At 47.3% G+C, this 14,646-nt stretch overlaps 1 protein-coding gene across 5 annotated transcripts in view; it reads left to right on the top strand.

Moving 5' to 3' along the window:
- FLI1 (Fli-1 proto-oncogene, ETS transcription factor) overlaps positions 1-14,646 on the top strand; it is a 120,535-nt gene that overhangs the window by 78,293 nt on the left and 27,596 nt on the right. For all 5 annotated transcript variants that reach the window (XM_083479331.1, XM_083479330.1, XM_083479332.1 and 2 more), the window contains 3 exons: positions 2,022-2,179; positions 6,795-6,998; positions 12,648-12,716. In XM_083479331.1, the coding sequence (XP_083335457.1) occupies positions 2,022-2,179; positions 6,795-6,998; positions 12,648-12,716 (431 nt within the window). The remainder of the gene's footprint in view (positions 1-2,021; positions 2,180-6,794; positions 6,999-12,647; positions 12,717-14,646) is intronic.

Genomic DNA, 14,646 nt, shown 5'->3' with positions numbered 1-14,646 from the left:
CTTTGCATCCAGTTCTTTATATCTCTACCTGGACTGGAAGAACTGCAAGCCACTGTAGACAATGCTGAGCTAGAAGCCCCAGTGGACTGACCTGATATGAGATCCTTTGGAAACCTTAGGTGGCTTTTAAACAAAATAACTGAGACAACTGCCATTCTCATATTCATCAGAGAGACCATACGTGGCTTTCTCTATCCTCAGTGAGTCAATGCTCATAGCACTGTGACCAATTGCTGCTCTCCAACATGTCCCATTGAGTGTTTATTGCATTCAGATCTCCCCTTCCCACTGTGAGAAACACCAAGGTAGTCACAGCATGGTTGCTACCTAAGAGTCTCAGCTTCTGGGCCCCTCCTAGATTGCTGAAGAAGTTGCTGTCCCGATGTTGCTGGACTTCAACTCCCATCATCCTTTGGTCTGTTTGGTTGGGACCAGTGCTTATTTTTCGGGGGGGGGGGACGACGCATACCCCTAAACATTTTGTGAATCTAAGTTTGGCCTCACTGAGAGGCAGTATTTCAATATGTGTAGGAAAATGAGAGTACCCCTAAACATTTTTGTTTTAGAAAAAAAGCACTGGTTGGGACTGATGGGAATCGAAGGCCAATGATATCCAAAGGACTACAGCTTCAACCCCTCAGCCTTGCAGCACCAGACACCTGAACCTGAAACCCTGACAGCAGTTTCTGCTCTCTGATGATGTCCTATCTTATACATCTGCTGGCAGCCCAAACACTACTTTGGAGAAGGCTGTAATCCCTCCAGAGAAACTCTGTAGCATGCCAAAGATTTTGCACTCCAAATACTTGCAGCTTTTAACACCTGACACTGAGAATTTCTGCTGCCAGTGAGAAATGGTCTGGCCTTCTCTCTCTCTCTCTCTCTCTCTCTCTCTCTCTCTCTCTCTCTCTCTCTCTCTCCAAGGCTTGTCTGCCCTGCAGTTCCTCAACACCCCCCCCCCCGACTGCCACGGGGACATTAAAACTCCAGCAATTTACCTCTCCAAAGACTGACTTTGGTTCGGTGCCTGGAAAAACAGTAGGCGAAATAGTGCAACCTTAAATTCTAACATGTGTAAGTTATACATCTTATTTCCATTTCCAAGCAGCCTTTCTCCCCAGAAAGACATGAGGAAAAAATTACCATCCGCCTCGAGAATATCTCAGCGGAACGTTTATCTCCTAGCCACGATAACTATGCTAGAGTAATTCTGCCTCCGCGCCTTAACAAACAAATTTAATGTTCTCAATTGGAAAATCCTTCAGGCTTGTTCGCCAGATGGGAATCCAGCACAGAGTTGTAAGGCTTCCCTTTTCAGTGAATAGGGGCAATTATTTCAACGCTGGATTTTGTGTGTGTGTGAATGTGAGAGGTGGTTGTGTGTGTGTGTGTGTGTGAATGTGGGAGGTAGTAAGTTCAGATGACACACACATACACACCCTGAAATAATATATGATGTATAATGTCCACTGTCCCATGTGGGCAAGCTCTGCTTTCCATGGGTAACACAGGCCGTGACCACATCCCCTGCCCTCCATGGGTGTGGCTGGCATGTAAAAGGAACATGGAAGGAAGACCCTTGGTCCATCTAGCTCTTTGTTGAGACATTGATAGTCAGCAGCTCTCCAGGGTTTCAGGTGAATGATGTTCCCACTCCCACCTGAGTTGCCTCCACTGGAGATGATGCCTGGGACCTTTTGCATACAAAACAGATGCTCTAACCACTGAGCTACAGCCTTTCCCTTTATACTTGGTCTACAATGATCATGGTCCTCAGTCGTTTCAGATAGGAGTTGCTTTAATGTCCCATGGTGGGCAGGCCTGTGGGTCATCATGGCTGCCCAGGGCTTTCCTAACATATTTTTGCTGCCCCACTTTCCCTCCTTGGCACAAGAAGCCCTCTTTCCTCTGGCATTGCAGGGGGCTGACCCATTGGATCACTTCCAACTCTACTGTTCTGTGTAGTTGCACTGGAGCTGACGATTGCCTGGTACTGATCTGCCCCTGTGTTTGCATTTCAGGGAGTCCCCGGTGGATTGCAGCGTCAGCAAATGCAACAAGCTGGTTGGTGCCGGGACCGAATCAAACCCCTTAAATTATGGCACCTACATGGATGAGAAGAACGGACCTCCTCCCCCCAACATGACAACCAATGAGAGGAGAGTCATTGTGCCAGCAGGTAGGGGCTCAACAGTTTCTGGGACACTGACACCCATCTGCATAGCCCAGATTTGGTTTTGGTCCTAACATGACCTCTTTCATCAGAGAAATGAACAGGAATACTGTAGGCCTTCAATGAAGGGTGGTTATTGTGGTTGCTCCAGAAGGCTCCATTTTGGGGTCAGTGATGAATCCAAACATCATGGCAAGATGGCAAGTTGAGGATGCACGAATTGCCTTGATGAATCTGGTCCAAACTTGGGGAACCTGTGCCCTTGCCCTGCCCCCAGATGCTGTTGGTCTCCCATCAGTCCCAGTCAATATGGCTGATGGGCAGGTTTGACAGGAGCTCTAGTCCTGGAGGGCCACAGGCTCCTCATCCCTGACCCAAAGCCTTGCCACAGCAGTTCATGCACTTGAATTACTTCAAGACTGGATCACTGCAGCACGCTCTATTCAGGGCTTCCCTCGCGCTTCATCCAGAAGCTGCAGTTGGTGCAGAATGCCGCAGCACGATTACTGCCAGGTGTAAGGGCTTGCCAGCATATAACACCTTGTGCTCAGAGATCTGCACCTGTTGCCAATTTGCTGCCAGGTCAAGTTCAAGGTTCTGCTATTGGTTAGAAAGCCCTAAACAACTTGGAACCTATGAGATCACCTTACCCCACATGTGCCCACTTGCTGAATTGGCACTACTACACGTGCCACATAATACTCGTTCCTCATTTGTAAGAACTTGGTTGTTTAGTGTGGCAGCATCTGTGCTGTGGAACTCCCTGCCTCTTGTCATCAGGCAGGCACCGTCACTGTACTCTTTTTGGCACCTTCTAAAAACATTCTTGTTTAGACAAGACTGTCCAGATGCTTAGAAATGCTGAGGTGGATTTTAACCTGTTTTAGTATTTTAACATTTTGCACATTTCAACTTTTCTTGGTAAGCAAGGATGGTCATGCGAGGACTGTTCCAAGGAGACGGTTCAAGTGCACGTGTTTTTGCTTATGCGCACCAGTCCTGGTTCATAACCCCCATGCAAGATGCTATCGTGCTGTAATTACAATTGCAAGAGTTCACCTGAGGATGGAATCTGGGAGAGAGGAGAAGGAAAACAAAGGGCATGCAGAATATATTCTGCTATGACTCTTTTCCCGAAGGGTACCCCTGCGTGTCCAGATAAGAGTCATGAGAAAAATAGCACAGGATGCAGATAGAGAGGCAGACATGCAGTGATAGGTACCTCTGTAAAAACAGCTTCAGACCCTGATATATTGCTCCCTAAGGAGAGGCACAAGGGTGTTGTTTTTAAAGTAGTTAGATTTATAGTTAGATTTACTTTATTTTATAGTTAACTGCGGTTCACGGTAACTATGGTTAGCTTTAAATAACCCCAACCATGGTTTATGGAGCTGGCTTGTTTCAACTGAGCATGCTTCTGAACTCCTCAGCTGTGTGGAAGGAAGAGAGGAGGGAGCAAATCTAGGAGCCTGGGGAAATCTAGGTTCATGTGATCTTCCATTAAACCATGGTCTGGCATTATGACCAAACATGGCTACAGCAGATTCTGCAGAGTGAATAGTTTTTGAGGAAGAAGCCATGGCTCACTGGTTGAGCATGTGCACTGCAGTCTGAAGTGCCTAGGTTCCCTCCCTGCCATTTCCAGTTAAAAGAAACAGGTGGCAGAATGAGATGTGGGAAAGATCTCTTCCTAGAGAGCTGCTGGTGGTTAGAGTAGGCAACCCTGGGCTTGTGTCTGCACAAATGTGTCTGCACTTAAGGCAGCTTTCTGATCTTGCTATATCAGAGTCCGATAAAGTTGGCATAAGGTAAAGGGACCCCTGACCATTAGGTCCAGTCGTGACCGACTCTGGGGTTGCGGCACTCATCTCGCTTTATTGGCCGAGGGAGCCGACATACAGCTTCCGGGTCATGTGGCCAGCATGACTAATCCGCTTCTGGTGAAACCAGAGCAGTGCACGGAAACACCATTTACCTTCCCGCTGGAGTGGTACCTATTTATCTACTTGCACTTTGACGGGCTTTCGAACTGCTACGTTGGCAGGAGCAGGGACTGAGCAACGGGAACTCAGCCCATTGTGGGGATTCGAATTGCCGACCTTCGGATCGGCAAGTCCTAGGCTCTGTGGTTTAACCCACAGCGCCACCCGCTTCCCTAAAGTTGGCATAAGGCCAGCCTAATGTCGTTGGTACCCTAAAGTCCTCCAGCCTGCACAAGCCAAGCGTGGAATTGCCCTATCAGTTCCTAGAATCGCCACTGGCGGTTAGCATTCTGTATGTCAGTCCTTGGCAGCAATGTGTCGTTGTGGACGGAATCCATCATTCTTCCTGCCCTCCTCCTCCTGTGTTGACTCTGCAGGGCTAGCGTGGCAAGGGAAGGGTGAGTGGGCGGGGGAGAGTTTGTTTTTGTCAGCAGGGTCTGGAAATATGACTCAGACCGAGGAAGCCAGCTTGTCTGAGCAAGGAGAGGTCATTTTCACAGAATTTACTACTTTCTGGAGCGCAGTAAGGAACATCCGTCCAAAAATTTTAATAACCCATCTGTACGAGATTTGCAACGGGCCGAGAGGAGGACCAAATGTGCTGGCCTGCCTGTTTGTAGCTGCTTTGCGACTGGAGACCTGCAAGAGTAGCTGAAGGGGGTGGGGAGTAAGACCTCCTGCTCTTCAGAAAACAGAGGTGCTGTGATGGGGTCAGTGTGGTGTGTGCAGTGAGTTGTTGAGTGGTGGGGTCAAATCCTGCCCATTTGGCTTCTCACACAAGCACCCACAGCTAATGCAGAAATGAGCTGTGCCCTCCCATCTGCTGATGTCACAAGTATGTCCGCTGAGTGGCAGGTGAGCGTGGCTTGGGGAAAAGATCATCGGAGGCCAAATTGGGACCCCTGGCCGGCCAAGGTTAGCCCACCAGTCCGTCTGTAGCAAGAGAGAGAGGAAGACAGCAGCAACCCTCTTAGTCCCACTGAAGTCTTACTGATGGAAAAATTTCTCATCTAGCTCAGTTGGTAGAGCACAAGACTCTTAATCTCAGCATCTCGGGTTTGAACCCCACGTTGAGCAAAATATTCCTGCATTGCAGGGGGTTGGACTAGATGACCCTTGTGGTCCCTTCCAAGTCTACAAATTCTACGATGCTATGATTCTAATCTCTTCAGTATCTGAAACTGATGGCTCATTGATAGGAATAACACCCCCCCCAACAATCTTTCGGTGCTTGTTTGCATTTTCAAGTGCCCAGATCCCCCCCCACTTGCTTAGTTGCAGTCCTTACAACAACCCTGTAAAGTAGGTCAGTGTCATTATCCTGAATATCACAAACAGGGAAGATTGAAGCTGAGAGGGAGTGCCTTTCCTAAAGCCAAGTGGTGAGTTCGTGGCAGAGGTGGGATTTGCACTGTGGACTTTCCCAATGCATAGCTCAGTCTCACAATCACACAGGGAAAATGTCCTTAGCTACCTGTACATTGACGGAGCAGGAAAGCTATTGGGGGGGGGCGTGATTCCGGGCAATCCCCCCCCCATGACTTTGGACTACAACTCCAATAATCCCTGTTCATAGGCCATGCTGGGTGGGGCTGATGGGAACTGGAGTCCAGCAGCATCCAGAGGCCTTCACAGGTTGCTCATGCCTGCCCTAAACAATCTGGCCCAACTTACCTGCAGAACTGTCTTCACTCCTGTGATCCACTGTGACCTACATAAGAACAACGGTGTACAGAGAAATGTTCTCAGTGGCTGCTCCCCAGCTTCAGAATTTTCTTTCCCTGGAGACTCTCCAAAGCCAGAGCCTGTGCATCTTCTGGAAGTGGTGGTTTTATTCAAGCCAGTAGCCAGGATGTGATTGTTATTGCAGGTTTTTACAGCAAAGCATAATTGCAGGTTTTACAGCAATTAAGCGGTACATAAATTTTGTTGAATCAATAATAAACACATTGGCATATAATCCACTCTGAACACTTGGAATCTCAAAGGTTATACACATTGTTGCAGGGAGGAGGATAACAGCTTCACTGTTGCTCTAAAGCAGGGGTGGAGTGTGGGGCTTTTTTTGGTCCTCTGGATGTTACTGAGCCACAACTCCCATCAGCCCCTGCAAGCATGGCCAACAACCTGAGATGATGGACATTGTAATTCGGTGACTTCTGGGGGGCCAAAGGTCCCCCATACCTGTTGTAGGAGAAAAACCTTGATGTGACTACATGAGCACTGTTCCACACACAACATTTGATATTTTCATTTACATACATTCATTCGAAATAAGATAGCTTTATGAAGCAATTCTATATCCTCCCACCACGCTGACGAAGAATTATACGAAATAGTAGTCTATATCCAGAATCACTGTTCAGTGTTGGACATCATATTTGCTGAATACACAAAGCTTCACAGCTTGTCTTTCATCGTGCAAAGTCTGGTACCTCACTTCATTTAAAGATTTTCAGAGACTTTGAGACCAAAGATTTCATTTTGGATTTGTTATGGTTTGAAGGAATTCTATAAAAGATTGTCTATTGCTTATGTACATGGTCATCGTGTTGCCTAGACATTGCTGACGTTCTCTTTGCAACACAGGGGTTTGTTTGCTTACTTATCAGTATCCCCCCCCCGCTTCCTTCTGGCAGACCCCACATTATGGACCCAGGAGCATGTCCGCCAGTGGCTTGAGTGGGCTATCAAGGAGTATGGCTTGATGGAGATCGACACCAACCTCTTCCAGAACATGGACGGGAAGGAGCTCTGCAAGATGAACAAGGAGGATTTCCTCCGGACCACATCTCTCTACAACACGGAAGTTCTGCTGTCTCACCTCAGCTACCTCAGGGAAAGTAAGTGACTGCTCTGTTCTGCCTTCTTCTTTCTCGGAGGCCTGCCTAGCACGTCAAACAAAGAGTAGGTTCTTTTGGCCGAGAGCTGAAGTCAGAAGGGTAGCTGGGAGGAGAAAAGGAAAGAGATTGAAAGCGGGCCAGCGTCAACAGCAAGAGCCAGTGTGGCACAATGGTTAGAGTGTTGGGCTAGGACCTGGGAGACCAGAGTTCGAATCCCCTACTCAGCCATGAAGCTCACTGGGTGACCTTGGGCCACCCGCTCACTCCCTCGCAGGGTTGTTGTGAGGAGGAAAATGGGGAGGAAAAGAACCATGTGCCTCTCTTTGAGATCCTTGGAAAATAAAGGTGGTATATAACTGAAATACATACATACATACATACATACATACATACATACATACAACAAGAAATGCAAGAAAACAGCGTCTTTCCTGATGTTTCTGGAATCTAACTCCCATCATTCCTGGCCCATAGCCCTGCTTTCTGGGGCTGATGGGATTTGGAGTCCAGGAACATCTGGAGGGCCAAAGTCTCTCCATGCCTGAAGCAAAATCTCCCAAGCTGTGCTTGTTCTGCCTGGTTTTTTCTTGTACCCACTCTCAGAGATGGATTTAGGGCAGCACAACTGGTTCCACTACTCTGGCCACCAAGCCAAGGAGGCATTGCAACAGTAGTGAATTGAGCAGAAAGGGAGAGGTGGTGAGGCACTGGCTTTTGGCCTCACATAGGGCACCTCTGAAATTTGAAAGTCCTAAGTCCACCCCTGAGGCTCCTATCACAAAAACCTAGCTGGCGTTGTGGAAGAGCAGATCCACCGGGTTTCCTCTGAAAATACAGATCAATGAATTGCTTATTTGTTTAGCTCTGTTATCTCACTGAGAACAACTTTTTAAAACACCAAGCCGCAGACATTTTGTCTGACTGAAAAAAGGTGTCTCCAATTAACTGATGGAAAGATTAAGTAGTTATAGAAGCTGTCTCTGTGCAAGCGATATAGAGTGAAGTGTGTGGGGAGCCTCTCCTTAAGGGCACAGCACACATGACTCTTATGGGGGCCAATGGGAACTTTGCCCCCCATTGCTAATTGCAGCACAGGGTAGTTTTTTTCTATTAGGGTTGCAATTGGGGAGGGAAGGTTCATGTGTCCCCTCCACACATGGTGTAATCCCAATGGAAATCCATGGGGTGTGTGTGCCTAGGATGTTGTTTTTTTATCACCTGATTGCCTGCAAGTCCCATAGCTGGTTTAATGTGTAGTTAGGTTTGCATGCAGATGTATGTCACAATAAAGAGCTAGAGCAGAATGCCTATATGCATGTGAACTCAGAAATGAGAACCGTGCAAATCTGTTTGGCATGGGGAGAGTGCAAAAGAGGAACCAAAGGGTTTGCATTTCTGCTTTCTGTACACCTGGAATTTGTAAGATCCAGTCACGAAGACTTGTATCCAATACAGAACAGATTTGCTGAATTCTACTGGCATGGCTAGCTTAGGTCCATTCATTTCAGTGGGTCTACTCTGCGTAGACATTAGTTGGCTCCCAGTTCCAGGGTTCAACCAGCCTCTCAGTGAGTGAACCCATCAAAGTCTTTTTTTCAGTGCAACCCAAAGCCAAACAGATTTGCCAGCAACCTCCAATTCAGCAGCCTCCCACTCTTATCTGCCTCAAAATGTGGTTTCCTGGAGTGCAGCAACTTTGAGGACGTAATGCTCAGCACCGCCACGTTCTGAGGCTTCTTTCCACCCACATCTGACTTGGCAACTAGGAGAGTTGTGCTGATCAACATCACTTTCTTGGTGTTTTCCTGCCGTCACAGTGCAGTGACCTGAGCTCAACCACCATAGAATTGTAGAGTTGGAAGAGACCCAAAGGGTCATCTAATTCAACCCCATGCAATGGAGGAGTCACAGCTAAAGAATCCCTGTCAGACAGCCATCCAGCCTCTCTCTAAAACAGTGGTTCTCAACCTGTGGGTCCCCAGATGTTGTTGGACTACAAATCCCATCATCCCTGAGCTCTGGCCTTGCAAGCTAGGGGTGATGGGAGTTGTAGCTCAACAACATCTGGGGACTCACAGGTTGAGAAGGGCTGCTCTAAAAGCCTCCAATGAAGGAGAGTCCATCACCTTCCAAGGTCATCCATTCCATTATTGGACGGCTCTTACTATCAGAAAGTTCTTCCTGATGTTTGGTTGGAATTTCCTTTCTTGTAACTTGAATCCATTGGTTTGGATCTTCTCTTCCGGAGAAGCAGAAAACAAGCTTCCTCCATCTTCTGTGTGACAACCCTTCAGATATTTGAAGATGGCTGTCATACCACTTCTCAGTCTTCTCTTCTCCAAGCTAAGCATCCCCAACTCCCTCCTCTGCTCCTCTTCAGGCTTGGTTTCCAGACCCTTAATCATCTTGGTTGCCTTCCTCTGCACACTTTTCAGCTTGATTGCTGTGGTCAATGACTTGCACGAGCCTGCCTCCCTGGGCACCTGACCTGTTCCTTTCTTCTGTTTTGCACACTGACTCCATGAGATGAGGCTGCAATCCTCTGCGCTGCTTTCTTGCTGCTGCCATCTCTGGCTGTAATTGGGGGCGGGAAGAGGTGTGGGCTTTGAGGGAGATAGGGCAAAGCCTTGTTCTCATTAAAGCGTGTTCACAGGCCAAGCCAGGCTACTGGACATGACTCCTTTCCAAACAGCTGTTCCTGTGCCTGCTTCACGACAGTCTGGTTTCTGGATTTCTGGGCAACTCCCTTGTGGTGTCATGCCTTTGAAGGGAATTTATTGTTTTTCCAGACTTAATTTCCACTGGATGTTTTGCGCTGCATCTATGAACCAAGAAGGGCACTGGAGGAGATGGCTCCTTACTTCCCCACAACAGAGGGACATTGGGGGCACTTTAATCCACTGCAGTGAGTGAGGAACACTTTGCAGAGAGCAGTGGAGCAGCTGGGGAATTTTAGACTCTGGGTTTAATGGTTGTCCGGATGGTCACTTGCTTAAAAGTAGGGCAAGCCAGCCCTATGGTAGCTGACTGGGGTCCTGGGTCAGAGTCCTGCCCTGAAGGCACCAGGGTAAGAATTGCAGGCAAGCAGCTTACAGGGGGGATCTGGTTTGCTTGTCATCTAAAGGTAAAATTAACACATTTGCACTTTCTGAAATGAAACACCATGGGTGGGGGACCTTTTCTGCCCAGCAGGACAGATCCTTTCCTCCTTACCCTTGGAGGCCCAAATCTGGCAGATGAGCTGGGTCACCCACCTGTCAGTTGCCCAACAACATAGTGACATCAGGTGATGCTGTGCTTTGAAGCCCCCAACCATTGGGGCTCCAAAGCATAGCATAGGGATGTCCAACACACACACACACACACACACACACACACACACACACACACACACAACTCTAAATGTCTGGGTAGTGGAAGTTTAAAAGGCAGCATGCGGCTGTTTGCAAAAGGGCTTTCAAGCAGCCCTGCACTGCAGCCAAATGATTTATCAGTTTTCCGTGGTACAATGTGAAATTTCCTAATGGTCTTAAGTACTCTGCTTCTTTGTCGTGTGTTTGAACTTCTGTCGTTTTTATTGTATTCCTTTGTTTAACTTACTCTGATAAAAATGATAAAATAAATAATAACCTGGAATTAGCAATGAGGGCTTGCCATCCCGGCACAAGCCCTTTAGAATGTAAAAGTTGTCAGTTAAGGATTCCAGGTCTGGTATTTCTGCTGGTCTCAGTGCCCTTAAAGTCTTGATGTCTGCTTCGTTCTTGCTCCCCCCCCCCCCGCACACATTCCCCTCCTTTTTTCATTTAAGCATCTTAATAGGAAACACATTTTTCTTCCTTTTCTGGTGTTCCCAACTAGAAACCTCAGACTGCTGGGCAAAGGTGAGAACTTTCAGCAATAAACCTGGGGCGACTCTCTCCCTTTTGACGGCCACAACTTGTGCTTTTCAGCAGAGAGTGGCCCTTGTTTTATCTGACAAGTTCACTTAGACGGGAATTCCCCCTCTCCCTCGCCAGCCCCACTCCCTGCCCCACCGTCTGCAACTTCAGCCATGTAGGCTGTCTGTCTGATCACTGGGTCTTGGGGCACTGGGCTGGCTGGCTGATGCTGTTGTACTGAACATCGAAATCTGGATCCGTTTCCAACCAGAAGCCAGAAAATGTGTCAGGCATGAATTAGTTCCCTCGCTGAGATATTTGAGAGGAACAAATTAAAAGCGAAACGAAACACCAAGTGAAAACCAAGGATAGGGGGGTGGGTGAGAAGTTTGGTTTGGTTTGTATTTTAATGTGAACCAACCTTAATAAATCACACGTTCTGGAACGAGATCGGCGAACCAAAATGCAGCAGTTCCTTGGAATTTGCACCTCTCTGATGGTTCTCGATGTGATTCTCCAAACAAGTAATGTGCACAAAAATCTGTATTGTAAGGAGGAATGTGCATAAAAAGGCCAGCATTTGTGAAAATAGCATTAAGGGAAATTGCTTGCAAATGTGTTTCCGTTAGGAGACCTTGGCACTCAAATGAGGATTAGGCAAATTCATGGAGGAGGAGAGGGCTGTTGATGGCATCTCTGCCTCCACAGTGAGAGGCAGCAATGCTCCTGAATACCAGTTGCTGGAAGCCACAGGAGGGGAGAATTGCTATTTTGCATTGGATCCTGCTTGCACGCTTCCCCTAATGGGCATCGTATGGGCATTATGGGAATCACATGCTGCTTGGAGAGAGGAGAGGAAAATCTGAGATTAACAATGCCATCCTGCATAAAGCTAATCAGAAGGAAACCCCATGAGTTTAATGGAATTTACCCCTGTTGAAGAATCAGTGGAAACTGATTTCATCTCAAATTACCAGGTCAGTTTCATGAATTTTTAGTTGAATCACTGTTTCCCAACCTTAGCTGTATCTAAGTTCTACTCAGATCAAACCCACTGAAATTAACAAACCTAAATTAGTCATGTCCATTCATGCCAGGGGGTCTACTCTGAGTATGACCAACGTTGGATACAACCCATAGATAGATAATACAAATACTTAACGGTAGTTTTGGTATGTGTCATATCGTAAAAGGTATTCCCAGTTCTCTCACACTTGGCTGAATGGGGGAAATGCCTCTTCTCTAACACGGGGGATGTTTTTCACTTCAAAATTATTGTCTTGTTTATATTCAGACAGGGGGATTTAATTGGCTAGGTACTTTGAACTGATTTATAGACTATGGCAACTAGTCATGGATAGTGCTCCGTTAAGATTAGAAGTGATCCCTGATGTTGATCTCTGATCATGATGATCCACTTTCCAGAACACCTGCTGATTTTCCTTTTGAGATAATGGACGTTAGGGATTCTTTAGCTGTGATTCGCTGCATTGCAGAGGGTTGGACTAGATGACCCTTGGGATTATTCTTCCAGCTCTACAATTTGATTATCCTAACTGCAGAAGGGAACTAGGAAACTGTTCGTTTCTCCTTCCTTTCTCAGCACAGATCCCTTCCGAGCAAATAATTTGATCACAAATACTTAACTGCAGCATTTCTCTACCCTGCCCCCATTCAAAATACAGGCTTTCCCCCTACACATTGTTTTTCAAAAATACCCGTTTTTGCACAGGCTAAACCTCTTCTTGTCCTTTATTTTTTCCCCTTCCAGGTAGTTCCTTGCTGTCTTACAACACACCAGCCCACACGGAACAATCCTCTCGACTCAATGCCAAAGAAGGTGAGTTCCTTCTTCTGGATCTTGACCATTTGTCTGAGACTGTTTTGCTGTAAAAAGTACCAAGGAGCTCAGTTTGGAAATGTGCAGAATCTGCTTCCTTGTCTTTTCATCCCAGATGCTGGGGAGGATGTTTTTCCTTTCTTCCCCATTGTCTAAAGCCGGTGTGGGGAACCTTTGACCCTCCAGAAGCTGCTGAACTACGACTGCCATCAACCCTGGCCATTGGCCATGCATGCTGGGGCTGATGGGAGTTGCAGTCCAGCAACTTGCTGGCATTAGCAGCTGTTCAACAGGGGAGTGGACTCCCTCAGGAGATTATGGACTCTCCCTCACTGGAGGTTTTAAAGCAGAGGTTGGATGGGCATCAATCATGGTGCTTTAGTTGAGATTCCAGCCTTGTAAGAGGTTGACTCTTGAGGTTCCTTCCAACTCCACAATTCTATGATACTATGAAATGTAGTGGTGTAGTGGTTAAGAGCGATAGACTCGTAATCTGGGGAACCGGGTTCGCATCTCCGCTCCTCCACATGCAGCTGCTGGGTGACCTTGGGCCAGTCACACTTCTCTGAAGTCTCTAAGCCCCACTCACCTCACAGAGTGTTTGTTGTGGGGGAGGAAGGGAAAGGAGAATGTTAGCCGCTTTGAGACTCCTTTGTGTAGTGATAAAGTGGGATATCAAATCCAAAACTCTTCTTTAATGCACCCGAGTGTGTTGATGGTGCTCTGCTTTTCTGTTTGTTGCATTAGTCAGTGCAGTTGAACAGGTGTGTAATTGTCCCCCTTGGGCTTTTATCTTCATGTGTCCTTTTGCGTTGCGTTCGTGGCCAGTGCTGGATTTACATATAAGCTAAACAAGCTATAGCTTAGGACCCCACTCTCTTGCCCCCGCAATTTCACTGTTAATATACTTCTTAATTGTATTTCAGTTCAACAATTACTTTGATCAAATACATATTTTGTTATGTGCAAACGGCTTTAGATACCTATTAGGTCCATAAATTACCATATATTCAACACAAAAAACAGCGACAATTTGTTGTTGACAAAGGACAGCTGGACATATAAAGGGCCCCATTACCTTCAGTAGCTGAGGACCTCATCAAACCTAAATCCGGGCCTGTTTGTGGCCTCCCCGGTAGAGGCCCCCATCCATGCTAGGCAGCCCCTGGACCTTTCCCCCTCCATGGCCTCCTCTCTCCTTCTCTATGTCTGCATCGCTGCTAAGCCAAAGCTGAGCAAAGGTCCAAAGCAGGTCTGCAGCACTTCTTTAGGGGTTGGGTTTCCTCATCATGTTAAGAGGGGTGCAGGTTGTGCAATATCTGAGTCGACCCTTGTGAGTGTATGTGTGTGAAGGCTTTGATCACAGCATTGTGGAGGCAGCTGGTGAGGAGATGGAAAGTTTAAAGCGTGTGCATCCCAGAGGCTGATCTTGGTCTTTGGATGTGTACTGCGTTGTCTTGGCCCTCATGGCTTGCCATACCAGGAACTGAGTCAGCAATCGGGCATCGTGCTTCTAGCTCTGCAATAAAGCTCTCCACACACACAGCTGCCCTTGAAATTAACTGCTTTTGGAAAAGTTCTCTGGTTATCCATCTTTTGTGCAGCCTCCTCTTCATGATACCAGAGGTTGCCACCCGTCCCTAGAAAAAACAGGATTGCCCCATTTTTGGACAAAAGTGTCCCCTGTCCCATTTGGACTTCAAACACAATCCCCGTATTTCAGCTCAGCTGACCCAAAATGGCGGCTGTGTCGCTGTTGGTGTGGTTGACGAGGAGCCTGGCCCGGTGCGAGCGACAATAGAGAGGGAGAAGGAACAACTTCCTCTCCCTCTCTCATCCTCTCCTTTGTTCCATTTCACTGGTGCTCCACATCAGCCACCACCTGTTGGTCTAGCATGGTGCAAGTCTGCCACCCCAACCTGACCTCCCC

This window comes from Podarcis liolepis, assembly GCF_965112155.1.
Source record: "Podarcis liolepis genome assembly, chromosome: 16".
NCBI classification, from domain to species: Eukaryota; Metazoa; Chordata; class Lepidosauria; order Squamata; family Lacertidae; genus Podarcis; species Podarcis liolepis.
The sequence above is the reverse complement of the archived record's forward strand: the minus strand, read 5'-3'. Positions and strand labels throughout refer to the sequence as shown.